Here is a 12952-nt window from a genome sequence, read left to right as displayed (position 1 = left end):
GGCCCATATTCCGATGGCCAAATAATACATTCCTGTCCGACAAAATATCTTGCTAACTAATGACATTATCTTGGGTCATATCTGTATTTGTGTATTAATCAAAATTGTTTAAATTTACCAATGACAACGGATTCAGATTATAAATATTATAATATTAAGTAAATATAAGTAAATACTCACAATGAATTAATAAATCAAGAGCAGAAAAAGGAATTTGCTACCTATTCCTAATGTGACCAAAATATAATATTTAACATTTAAGAAATTTTAAAATCAGATTCCACCACACAGTATTACTGTCCATTAGAAGGAGTTGATTTATAATATACCAAAAGAATATAATCCCCACACTTGATTGAACCTCTCCTGTTTCAATGTGCTACATGCAATTTTATGTTACAGAATTCTGATTTAAAAATTTGAATTTTTGCACAATTGGGCAAATATACAATTGGACCTGTATCTATAATTTAGAGCAGAAAGGCTCTTTGGCTCATGGAAGATTTCACAGACTGCCCTGTAGCTAAATAAGTATGTATATTTGTGTGTGTGTGTGTGTGTGTGTGTGTGTGTGTGTGTGTGTGTGTGTGTGTTTACAAAAAAATTATTCCACCTTTCAGTAAAATATTCTGAACGCTGGGAACCACAGTGTAATCAATAAAATAATAAATAACCATAAATAATCATATGATGATTCTGAACAGCAGTAACAAGCAGTAATTATTCTGTACTCCAAAGCTAATCTGAATAAGGAGGTTTAATCAGGCTGATTTCTTGAACATCTGATTCTGCCTTATACCATCAAACCATTGGTCACTCTAGCCCTAGACCAGGGCTGTCCTTTGGGCAGGGCAAGCAGGGCGACCACCCCGGGCCCTGCTCCTTTAACTCGCATAAAAATTAATTGGAAGTGGGCCCTGCACTGGCTGATTTGCCGCACGCCCCACACCCCACCAGGGCTCTCTTGTGGACACCCCTGCCCTAGACAATCTAGAGAGCACCAGCTCTCTAGGGTCTGAGGCAGAAGTATTTCCTGGTCCTGCTAACTGTGGTCCTTTTAACTCAAGGATCCTCAAACATGGGTCCTCCTCAGATGTTGTAGTCCAACATTTATCCTCTTCCCCAGCCACAATGGCCAAAGGCTGGGGGTGATAGGTGTTGAAGTCCAACAACATCCTGAGACCTGAGTATGAGACACCCTGTTTTAGCTGTGGATGGCCAGGATTGAATCTCAGACCTTTTGTATGTAAGACATGTGCTCCGTCACTGAGCGGTGGCCCCTCTGGTGGGGGATGGTTCCACAGTCCCAGACCTATAATAGAAAAGCCCTTCTCAACAGTGTCTGCTAATTTTAAAACAGGAGGCATGTGCAATAAATTTCCAAAGCTGAGAGTTTGTGAAGACATTTCGGTAAGCCATGATAGTCATCAGAGCTGTGCTGCATTTGCTTAGAAAACGTATGGTATATCTTCTGTTCGGGAATCGGGTGCATTCTGTTACACTTCTATTGTGCAATTATCTCTTTTTTAAAAAAAGAAGATAACAACCTATCAGTAAATAAGAGACTGAATGCCATTGGTTCTATTTCTGTAGGATTTCACGCAGAGTTCAGGCCAGATAGACAACCAGCTTTCTCAACAAAGAGGTAAGCATATTATATAAATACATCACATTTGCAGTTGGATAGCAGACAATACGCTATCTTGTTGCTTTTCAAAGGTGAGCAGAATGACATGTCTGCTGCATCCTGCCCATAGACAGAAGGCTGTCTGTATCCTGGGGAAACCCCATTTCCTTAAGTAAGAATCTGCTTTTGAGAACCTTTGTTGAAAAATGGTGTATAAATACTAGCAGTAGTAACATGCTGGAGCCCTGGATGAGCTCTTCAAGGTCACACACAAAATCTATACACAGCTGGAGAACTAGGTAGAGAAATTAGAACATTTCTGTTCTTTTAAATCACGTTTAAAAGTTAGATTTTTTTTTTAGGAAGTGGCCACTGATCACTATGGATCAGTTTGGGGCAGAAATTCATTTGGGCCATCCTAGACTCCTAGAGTTATGAGGTTCTAATAGGCTAGTAATTTGGTCTATCTCCAAATCAATCACAGAACTTTCTTCTCTCATGAAGCCATGTCTTTTTAAGTACTAGACTGTGGTAACCGATCTGACATGACCACATTTACTATTTAATAGAAGAAAACTGGACCTACGGTTGTTTTTTTTAAAGCAGAAAAAGTACAGATGTGCCACAAAACTTTCTTAAGGGAAAGCAAGTGTTAATGGCCAAAGTGTGAAGAGTTTTGCTGTGATTTCTTCATAGGAGTGGGTGAGCAGAGGTGCACCTAAATAATTTTGGAGCCTGGACCTATAGGCCTTTGGAGGCCCCCCTTGCAAATTAAGCATAATCATGCTCAGCTGGGCGACCACACCACTCAGGACAGACTAGAGAGGATTTGGGGGCCCCCAGGGCTGTAGAAGCCCTGGACTTCAGCCCGCAAGTCCAGGCATAAGAGCGCCTCTGTGGTTGAGACCTCCGAAAACCACGCATTATACAGAGTTTTCTGGGACTGTCCTGATTTATACAATTTGAAGCAGGGGAATAAAATGAAAGGGAGAGAATGTGAAAATAGAGACCAGGTTTTGAAAAATTCCTCAGATTCCCAAGATTGTAACAAGAAGGACATAGTCTCATCATTAGAAGATGCTTTTCTTCCCAACAGTTTGTTCCACTCAAAGGATTGATGTATCTGTTTTTCGAAATGTCCAGAGTTGTTGTACCAGATTTAGTTACCCTTTTTTTCCTCATTCATTTCTGCTCTTAGTTCTTATTCTTCAGCAAGATGTCTTGCTTCAGGTTTCAGTTACTTCAAGCAAGACACACGGCGTTGTCATTATGTAGGAAACAGAATAGTTTGAGAGGTGGGGAGGGAGAACCCGCTTTGAGATGCTGGTTGGTTCTAGGAGCACCACATAGCCACAACCCCATCCCCCAAAGCTTCAAAGGTTTGATAAGCCTATTTTATTATTTACAACAAATGCAGGTGATTGGTCCTGCAGTTTTATAAGGAAATAAGGAAAAGATTTGGGCCAAGGGATTCAGATGTTGGAGTGGCCTTGAATTATAGAAGCGTGTGTTAATTAGGTTGTTATCAGCTGAACTGAAATACAATTTTTATGACACTATTTCAGTGGTATCTGCCCCCCCCATCGCATAAGTTAAGTCAAATTTACAACTAAGCATATGATTCTTATTGGTGATGTGCAGCCAGTCATCCTTGCAGATTTCCTATGCTTTTGATATTACAGTCTTTTTGTATTACTGTTTTAAGTCTGATTAATTAAATAATAGGGTATTCATTACCACATGATCCTACAGTAATATTGCTATGCTGTCTTAAGGATGTAGCTCAGAATATTGGTTTTGAAGTTTCTGTTAATATTCTTAATACTGCCAATATATCCATTGCAGCAAACTGGGAAAGGGCTTCAACAATCCCGAAATGCTTTGCCAAAATTTAGAATTTCACAGTGTCATCGAAACTGACTTACTATAGGAGATCACATTGCCGACAACAAAGTTCCTTGAAAAATAGACCTTCCCAAATTCCAGTGTAATATTTGGCCTTGTGTTTAATTTTCTTTGTATACTTTTTTTAAAAAAAATTGTATTGAAATAAGTTCAGTTTTCTAATTTTAAAAAAAGTCTCTGGGTTTTTGCTATCACCTTTTTTCATTTTACAAGACAGTTTTGATTGTCTTTACATTCTTCATTCCACAGAAAAAATCTTCAGCTCTCAAGATTATCTTGAACTCTCAAACCGGTTTCCTCGCCAGACCTGGGAAGAGGCACGCCAGTTCTTCTTGAAGAAAGAGAAAAAATAAGTTGGTTTTGAATTTTCAAAATGGTTAACCTTTATCATTGTTGAGCGGTTTATTCTTTAGGCAGTTGTTCTAAAGACTCTTTTTGTATTCAAAATGCATAAATGGTGTGTATATATGCATATCTGTCTATAGATAGATAGATATATAGATATGTAATATATATGTATAAAAATATTTTGCACTTGTGTCAGAAGAATTGTACATACATTAAAGTTGTGTTTTGCCATGCTGAAAATAAGCTTTTCCATTAATATATGGTTCCTTGTGTCTTATACCCTGTGGTGTAGTTTCTCTTGCACTGCAAAGCTGCTGACATTTGGTTCTATAAATATACTAGATACAATTGACCAGGAAGTTATCCTGCAAAAAACCCTTTAAGTTAGTCAGAGCTGTACAAGAGCACTGTAGTGCCTTTGCTGCTTATTCATTTTAATGGGGCTTGTGCAAGAGATCTTCCCGGGCAATTATGTCCATTGTTTTGTTCTATATCACTTGTAATAAAATAACTTATTATGTTCTATTCCGATGTATTCAATTATTTAGAAAGCACAAAAGTCCTAAATGTAGATATAAGCATTTAAATTAACTGAACATATATGATGTTTAAGCCCTTTGGGGCTTGGTTTCCAGTTTACTTAAAATTTGTGTGTATGTTGCAGAGGAATTTGTACATTTTTACAACTGATGTTCTTGATATTCTGCTGCTGTAAGCGAGGGGTTTTCACTACACTTATTAAAAGCAATACTACAACTGCCGGGTTGTGGGTTTTTTTGACCACACAATATAGTGGTTTAAATGACTGGACCCTGAAGAATATTGACATCTGTTAGGCAGATAAACACAAACTAGGCTCATAGGCACAGAGTCCTTAATACAGCCGCCATTGACCACCAACCCTGCCTCTTTCCATGTTCGTGTGTGTTTGAGGCTTGTTGGGTTGATAATAATGATAATATTTTTTAAAAAATAAACTATTTGTTAGCCACCCCATAACAAATTGTTCTCTAGGCGGCTCACAACAGTGGATTAAAACATACAATAAAAACACTGAATCATAACATTAATAATAATATTAATAATAATAACATTAAATCATAACAGACAAAAAAGGTAAAAAGAAAATGCAGACTACAATACAAAGCAGCTTAGAAACTCATTTTTAAATTAGTTAAAAATCAGATCGGAACTGAAAATCAGACTTTAAAAGGCTTGGGTGAACAAAAAGATCTTTACCTGGCGTCTAAAAGAACAAAGTGATGAAGCCAGGCGAACCTCACCAGGGGCGGGGGGGCTATACAATAAACAGAATTATATTGAATAAAATTACTCTCTCAGGTAATCGCCATTTAGGGCTTTAAACATTAATATTAGCACTTTGAATTGGGCATGGAAACGGACTGGGAGCCAGTACAGCTGACGAAGCACTGGTGTAATATGATCAAAAGATCCAGTCCCAGTTATTGCAGCCCTGTTTTGTACCAGCTGAAGTTTCCGGACTGTTTTCAAAAGCAGCCCCATTGCATTGCAGTACATGTCAGAGGATAAGATACATGTCAGACTGGCTAAACATTCTCTAAACTATGCAATAATGTTTATATTTTTAAAAAAACTAAAAAGAAGAGTGTATTCAAGGTTATGATCCTAAGCATGCATTTGACAAGCAGAGCAGGGGGACTTCCTTTTATGCCCAGAGGGTTGGCTTCCCAGAAGCCTCTGGCTGGCTAGTGCAGGACAAAGGATGCAGGGATATATGGATCCTTCATATGGTCCAGAAGGAGTGGTCTTATCTTCTTATCTATGCATATCTGGAACCACGTAGGGCAAGGCTGCTCAACTTCGGTCCTGCGGCTGGTTTTAGACTACAACTTGGATCATCCTTAGACACAGTGGCCAATAGGGATTATGGGAATTGTAGTCCAGCAACATCTGCAGGAGGGCTGATGTTGTGCAGCCCTGATGTAAGGCCTGCGGAGCCTTCACTTTGTTCGCCAAGCCTCTCCCTCTCCCATTCAGAGCAAAGGGAGGCAGTCACCTCAAGTTGCAGGTTGTGGGTACCGTTAAGCAGAATGGGAGATGTGCAGATCCAGGGTCATGGGCACAGTTCTCTTAAAAACAAGATCGCCACCACAAGCCCTATTGCAGGGGCTCTCAAAATTGGGTCCCCAAATGATGTCCGATCACAACTCCCATCATCCCTAGCCACAATGGTCATGGCTAGGGATGTGTGAAACAATTTGGGTACAAAACGATTTGTACCCAAATCTACCTGTTTGGAGCAATTTGTAGACAAAACAAATCAGCCCTGTGCTAGCTGGCCAGATTTGGGTCCAAAACAAATCACCCAGATTTCGGACCTGAAAAATTTGTAGATTTTTGTGATAATCTCTCTTGCTGTCTCCTTTTTTGTGTCAGGAATTATTTTTGAAAAAAATCCCACCCTCCCAAGCTTCAGAGGGTGACTTACAGTGTGCAATGGCTGGCTGGCGATTTCCCCCTTGGTTCCAGATTGGCTCATTTCCATTCAAATCTTGTGTTGCCAGGGGTGAACAAAACAAATCACCCCTGTGCCAGCTGGCCAAATTCAGACCCAAAACAAATCAGAGGTGATTCAATTCAGGTTCGAATTGAATCGAAAAAATAGATTTGTGCTCCTCCCTAGTCATGGCTAGAGTTGTAGTCCAACAAGTATGAGAATTTCTGCCTAATCCTAAATGCCCCCTTCACAGCTAGGGATAGGGCAAGTCTGCCCAGATAACTGAAACAACTCTCCACTGATGGGATTTCCTGCAAGATGTTGTCCAACAGACTGTATAAGTACTTCTGATCAAGCCAGAGCTTTTGCCAAAAAGCCATAAATAATTAAGACAGCTGTGATTAACCTCACGCAAAACCAGACAGGATTGCAATTAAATACTTAATTGAAAGAGCCCCATGAATTCTGCTGGCTTTCCCTACAAGTCTCATCGCTTGATAGAAACACAAGTGGGAAAGGGAGAATTTTGAATGGAAACCGTTTAAATCGAAATCCGGATCGTCAGTTAAGCCCCTGCTGGATAGGATGAGTGCACCCTACAGCTCCTAAACAAAGTAGGCGGGGAAACCATAGAAATGTAGGCAGCTGCCATATACTGTGTATTGACTAGGCTTCTCGAAGGCTGCAGGCAGGAGTCTCTCTCAGCCCTGTCTTGGAGATGCTGCCAGGGAGGGAACTTGGAACCTCAGATGCTCTTCCCAGAGTGGCCCCATCCCCTATGGGGAATATCTTATGGTGTTCACATGTAGTCTCCCATTCACATGCAACCAGGGTAGGCCCTGCTTAGCAAAGGGGGTCATTCATGCTTGCTACCACAAGACCAGTTTGCTGGGGCTTGACTGGTGATCAAGCTCCCCACCTCCAACTTTGCTTTGATCCAACACAGGATTGCAAATCAGGACCATGCCTGGCTCCTGAATTTAGGGTCGGTCACTTGAATAATGTCGATCATGTGGGCTGTCCTGATATCTATGTGTATGTGTCTTTAGGTGTGCAAATTGCGTTGTTGCTTTGTTTTTAGATTGTGAGCCCTTTGGGAACAGGGATCCATCTTATTTTATTTATTTAATCAATCTTTCTCTCTCTCTGGATAAAACTTTTGGAAACGTCTGTTGAAAAGCAGTATATAAATTGTTGTTGGCCGAACGGTCTCCTTGTTCCACACATTTCTGGTTAATTGCAAGGTTGCCTGTTGAGAACTGATGGGGGAGCTTTCTTGCCCTTGGCTCAATGATGCTGGCCACTGGTTACATTTTGTAGCGGTCCCCGACGTGAAAACTGGCTTGCAAATAGAAAAGTAGCCCCACAACAGGAGGCGGTCTGAACTAGAACCTTTATCACTGACTGGGGATTATGGGAGTTGTAATCCAAAAACAGCTGAGGGGGGGCTAAGTTGAGCAGGCCTGTCTTATAGGCACCATAGGTTAGGCCAGCGATAGACAATTTTGGGTCTCCAACCACAATTGCACAAAGAGGCACCTTTTTAAAGTGGTGCTTCTCTCAGTATTTAGCAGGGGGAGAGCAACTGGCCCTATCCAGAGAGAGCCAGCCTGGTGTAGTGGTTAGAGTGCTGGACTAGGACTGGGGAGACCCGAGTTCAAATCCCCATTCAGCCATGAAACTAGCTGGGTGACTCTGGGCCAGTCACTTCTCTCTCAGCCTAACCTACTTCACAGGGCTGTTGTGAAAGAGAAATTCAAGTATGAAGTACACTGCTCTGAGCTCCTTGGAGGAAAAGCGAGATATAAATATAATAATAATAATAATAATTAATAATATCCAGCCCCAGCACAGCATCCTTCCAGTGGCTGTTGCTAGTGTCTATCTTAAATTTCTTTTTAGATTGTGAGACAGGGAGCCATTTTCTTTTCTTTATTTATATCTTTGTAAACCCCTTTGGAAACGTTTGTTGAAAAGCGGGCTATAAATAGTTGTTGCAGTAATAGTAGCAATGGCTGGAGAGCCAAGGGTTAGGCCCTGGGAGTGGGACATGGACACTTTCTGGTGGGCAATGCTTCTCATCCAATGCAAAAAGAAAGAGTAAATAACCAGAATTACAATCTGCTAACGAGCAAGGAAGCCCGGTAGGTTTCAAGGCTGCAGAGCTTGGCTCTTAAAGGGCTAAATGAATGCCTAGAACACCCTTTCCTTGATGACCCTAAAACAGAGATTCTCAATGTTGGGTCCCCAGATGTGATTGGACTTCAGCTCCCATAATCCCTAACCAAAGGCCACTGGGGCTGGGGATTATGGAAGTCCAATAACATCTGGGGACCCAATGTTGAGTGAGAATCCCTGCCCTTAAAAGGCTTCTCTCTGAGCAAAATGCACCAGGTGTGGCTCCTTTGGTAGCAGGTGGGAACCTCCAGCAGAAACTTCATTTGCTAAGGAAAGGTGCCAAAGAGACCAGAAAGTCGACATACTATTTCCAAAAGAGCTGGAAATGTTATGATCCTTCCTTCTGTATGGAGAACCAGAGCACCTGCAGGTGAGTGGGAGGTGATGGCAGAGTCTGGGTGACTCACAGAGGTGTCCATTTCTCAAAAATCAGAAGGGGGAAATCAAAAAACAAACAAACACCCACCCACCCACCCACCCACAACCGAACATCTGTCCCCATGTTAGTCAATGGGATAGAATGTTCTGCAACTGAGATAGTTAAGCAGGTGGGCAGACCTAATGGAGCTTGGGGGGGGGACTCGGGGGGTTGCAGCAAAAAAGAGCGGGAAAACTCTCCGCTTGAAGCACCCCGTCTGCTTCTGAGGGGGAAAGCTGCCTAATAGTCTCCACAGAAAAAAATGCTGAAAACGCTGTGACTGCCTCCCTCAGCAGTCAGGTAACCCTGTTTTTCTGAAGGAGAAGGTTTTTGACACAGTTAATCTCTTGGAGCTCTTTTTTTTATGAAGTACTACCACCTAGTGGCGCAGCAGGGAAGTAACTTGCCTAGTGAGCAAGAGTTTTCCGGTTCGAATCCCCACTGGTATGTTTCCCAGACTATGGGAAACACCTGTATCGGGCAGCAGCGATATAGGAAGAGGCTGGAAGGCATCATCTCATACTGTGCGGGAGATGGCAATGGTCAACCCCTCCTGTATTCTGCCAAAGACAACCACAGGGCTCTGTGGGCGCCAGGAGTTGACACCGACTCAGTTGCACAACTTCACTGCCCTCCCAGGTGCTGGTGAGCAAGTTTTGAGGGGATTTCCTCACAGCCCCTCAGCAGGAACCCCTGCTAACTCAGCAAAGAGGCACCTTTTAATGTGATTCTCTTTGTTTAGCAAAGGGAGAGTAACTGGCCCTCTCCACCCCCAGCACAGTACCTCCAGTGACTGTTGCTGGTGTCTATCTTAGGTTTCTTTTTAGATTGTGAGCCCTTTGGGATCTATCTTATTTATGTATTATTTCTCTGTGTAAACCGCCCTGAGCCATTTTTGGAAGGGCGGTATCGAAATTGAATAATAATAATAATAATAATAATAACAACAACAATAATGGGAATGCTCTACTGTTCTGGATAACCACAACAGAAGAAATGTGCCTGAAGGACATTCATTCATCCATCCATCCATTCATTCATTTATCTATCTATCTATGCATGCATGCATGCATGCATGCATTTATATCCCACTCTTCCTCCAAGGAGCCCAGAGCGGTGGACATAAGAACAGCCCTACAGGATCAGGCCCAACAGGCCTCTCTAGTCCAGCATCCTGCTTCACTCAGTGGCCCACCAGATGCTTCTGTGGAGCCCACAGGCAAGAGCTGAGCAGTGTTCCCTATAACAGGGGTTTCCAGAAGATGTTGACTATAGCTCCCAGAATTCCTAGCTGCAATGGCCCTTGGCTGAGGATTCTGGGAATTGTAGTCGTCAACATCTGGGAATCCCTGTTACATGGAGCACTGGAGCGGAGGGTATGCCTGCCCTCCTGCTGTTGCTCCCCTGCAACTGGGATTCAGAGGCATCAGGTAGTAGCCCATAGCCATCAAAGCTAGTAGCCATTGATAGACCATGAATTTGGCTAAGCCCCTTTTAAAGCCATCCAAACTAGTGCCCATCACCACATCCTGTGGCAGAAAATTCCATAGATAAACTATGATCTCTGTTAAAAAGTATTTCCTCTTGTCAGTCCTAAAATTCCCAGCATTCAGTTTCATGGGATGATCCCTGGTTCTACTGTTGTGAATGAGGGAGAAAAATTTCTCTGTCCACTCTCTCTTCTCGGTGCATAATTTTATACACCTCTCTCATGTCTCCCCGAAGTTGCCTCTTTTCCCAACTGAAAAGCCCCAGTGCCACTCTGTAGCATTACACAAAACAGAATAGTCCTGCTTAGGGGCACTAACTCTTGAAACTTAGGGCTAGATGAAAGGGAGCTGGGACTCCGTACCTGTGCCCCACACCACCCCCCAGAAAACAGAAAAAATAAATTTTGCACATGAAGACCCAGGTTAGAGCATGGACTCCTGGCTTTGTTGCTAACCTCTGTTTTCTCACCATTCTCAGCCACAGGCTCAGGTAACAAGGTAATCTTTTAAAAGGTGTGTTTTAAAGGGGTTTTTAAAATTATATTTTATTGTAATCAGTTTTAATGTGTCTTAACTGTATGTCTTTATTCCATTGTTTTTCTTTGTGAGCCGTCCAGAGAACACTTCATACTGGGGAGTCAACAAAGTTGTTATTATTAACAAACTTTGCTGTGAACCGTTGTTTACAAAGTTGTAAACTGCCTAGAGATTTCAGTAGTGGGCAGTATACAAATATGCTAAATAAATAAATTTAACACATGCACACCAAAGAAGTAATACAACATTTTGCTGTGGTTCCATACTTGTAAGACATTTTCTGACAAGAGCAGAACTTCTTTTTCTTTTCTGGAAGTTCATTAACACAAGACAATGTTGTTTTAGTAGGTTATAAAAACAGATATAAATATGACAGATGATTGCACATTATATTCCTGTTAATCGACAATTCATTTATAGAATATATAGTGGTCTGTTGATTATGAATGCAAGCAGAACTATTTAGGATCACTCTGAATATTGGGAGCTGATGGTTTTTTAATTTAAGCACCTCTCGCATTACATAATCAGGTGGATAACAAACAGACTCATAGTATTTTGATTCTGTTTATTAATCCTCTGAGCTACTCTTACAAATATAGTGTGTATAGATCACTTAGGGACATAAGAAGCTGCCTTCTACCGAGTCAGACCATTTGTCCATCTAGCTCAATATTGTCTACACAGACTGGCAGCATGAGTTTCTTTTTCTTTTTTTAAATATAGGTTTTATTTTTGGAAATGTTATACATTCTTGGAATATTGGAGGTTTCGTGGAATATTGTATGACATGGTGGTGCTAAATGCTGTAGTTATCTCTGGGAAAGCTCGAAATGCATTGGGTCCGGCGTTTGCAATCATGGGCCCCCAGATGTTGCTGGACAACAGTGCCCATAGTTGTGGCCCCATCTGGGGACCCAAGTTTGAGAATACCCGACAAGCTTTCAGTAAGGCCCACTGAGTTCATGGAGTTTTATCTTTGAATTGCAGCTTTAGAAAGAGAAGTTGCTGGGAAAGAGCGTGATCTCTGTTGTAAGATAGGATTGTGATGTGAACTCCTCAGGATTGACCTGGAGTTTCCAAAGATCAGCATCAATCTCCTGGTGACTGTGACCCTAAAAATACTAATAATCTCCAGGATTGCTTTCAGACCACAATCAGTTTTCCACTTTGAATATTACATTAATACAACATCCTCACACTGCAAAATAAAAATACATATCTCTTTATAAACAAAGGCATATGAGCCCCAAGACACACCTATTTAACCAGGCTTCTGATGGATGTTCACTGTTTTTAACTGCTCGTTTTTTCTCTCTGTAAACTTTCAAGAGATTTGATAATTGGGCAGCATAAAAATGCAATCACTAAACTATACACACAAACATGCATACCAATAAATCTTTTTTTAAAAGATTTGACAGCCAGCCTCCTTTCCGTAGAAAGGCCCGTTTGGGCCGTTCTGGTCCGGTGAATGCGGCTGGAGTAGAGGCTTGACCTGGGGAAGAACGTTGACGCTCAGACGGAGCTGCTGACCCGAGTCGTGCCTCCGGGGCTTCAGTCCTGCTGCCAGCCCGGGCTGGCTACCTCTTTTGCCCTTCGCCCAGAGCTGCAGCTGGTTTGGAAATTTCAGCTCGAAATGTCATACCGCAAAGGGCCTGGCCGGGTGCAAGGATCAAGCGGCCCCTGCCAGCCCAGTGCTGGGAGCCAGCAGGGTCCGCGCCGCCCGGCAGCAGCCGAAAGGAACCCGGCGGCGGGCGCATCTCTCCCTCTCCCTCTCCCCCCCCCCCCCCCGCGCTTGCTCGCAGCAGCCGCCGGCGCAGTATCGCTTGCAGGTGATGCCAGCAGCAGATAAGGAGCCGCCCGGCCCCCTCCGCCGTCTAGACGGGAGAATTAATAAACGCCACGAGATTGATCGCGGCCTCAATGCGCCCGGGGGACAGCGGGGACAAGGGGCTCTCCTCCTCCTC

At 42.5% G+C, this 12952-nt stretch overlaps 1 protein-coding gene across 4 annotated transcripts in view; it reads left to right on the top strand.

The window, feature by feature from the left end:
* Positions 1-4636, top strand: part of SCAPER (S-phase cyclin A associated protein in the ER) — a 265705-nt gene extending 261069 nt beyond the window's left edge. For all 4 annotated transcript variants that reach the window (XM_053272259.1, XM_053272260.1, XM_053272257.1 and 1 more), the window contains 2 exons: positions 1594-1645; positions 3782-4636. In XM_053272259.1, coding sequence (XP_053128234.1) covers positions 1594-1645; positions 3782-3885 — 156 coding nt within the window. In that variant the 3' untranslated portion in view covers positions 3886-4636. The remainder of the gene's footprint in view (positions 1-1593; positions 1646-3781) is intronic.
* The last annotated feature ends 8316 nt before the right edge of the window (positions 4637-12952 follow it).

This window comes from Hemicordylus capensis, chromosome 10 (genome assembly GCF_027244095.1).
Source record: "Hemicordylus capensis ecotype Gifberg chromosome 10, rHemCap1.1.pri, whole genome shotgun sequence".
Lineage (NCBI taxonomy): Eukaryota > Metazoa > Chordata > Lepidosauria > Squamata > Cordylidae > Hemicordylus > Hemicordylus capensis.
This window is presented reverse-complemented; position numbering and strand designations above follow the sequence as displayed.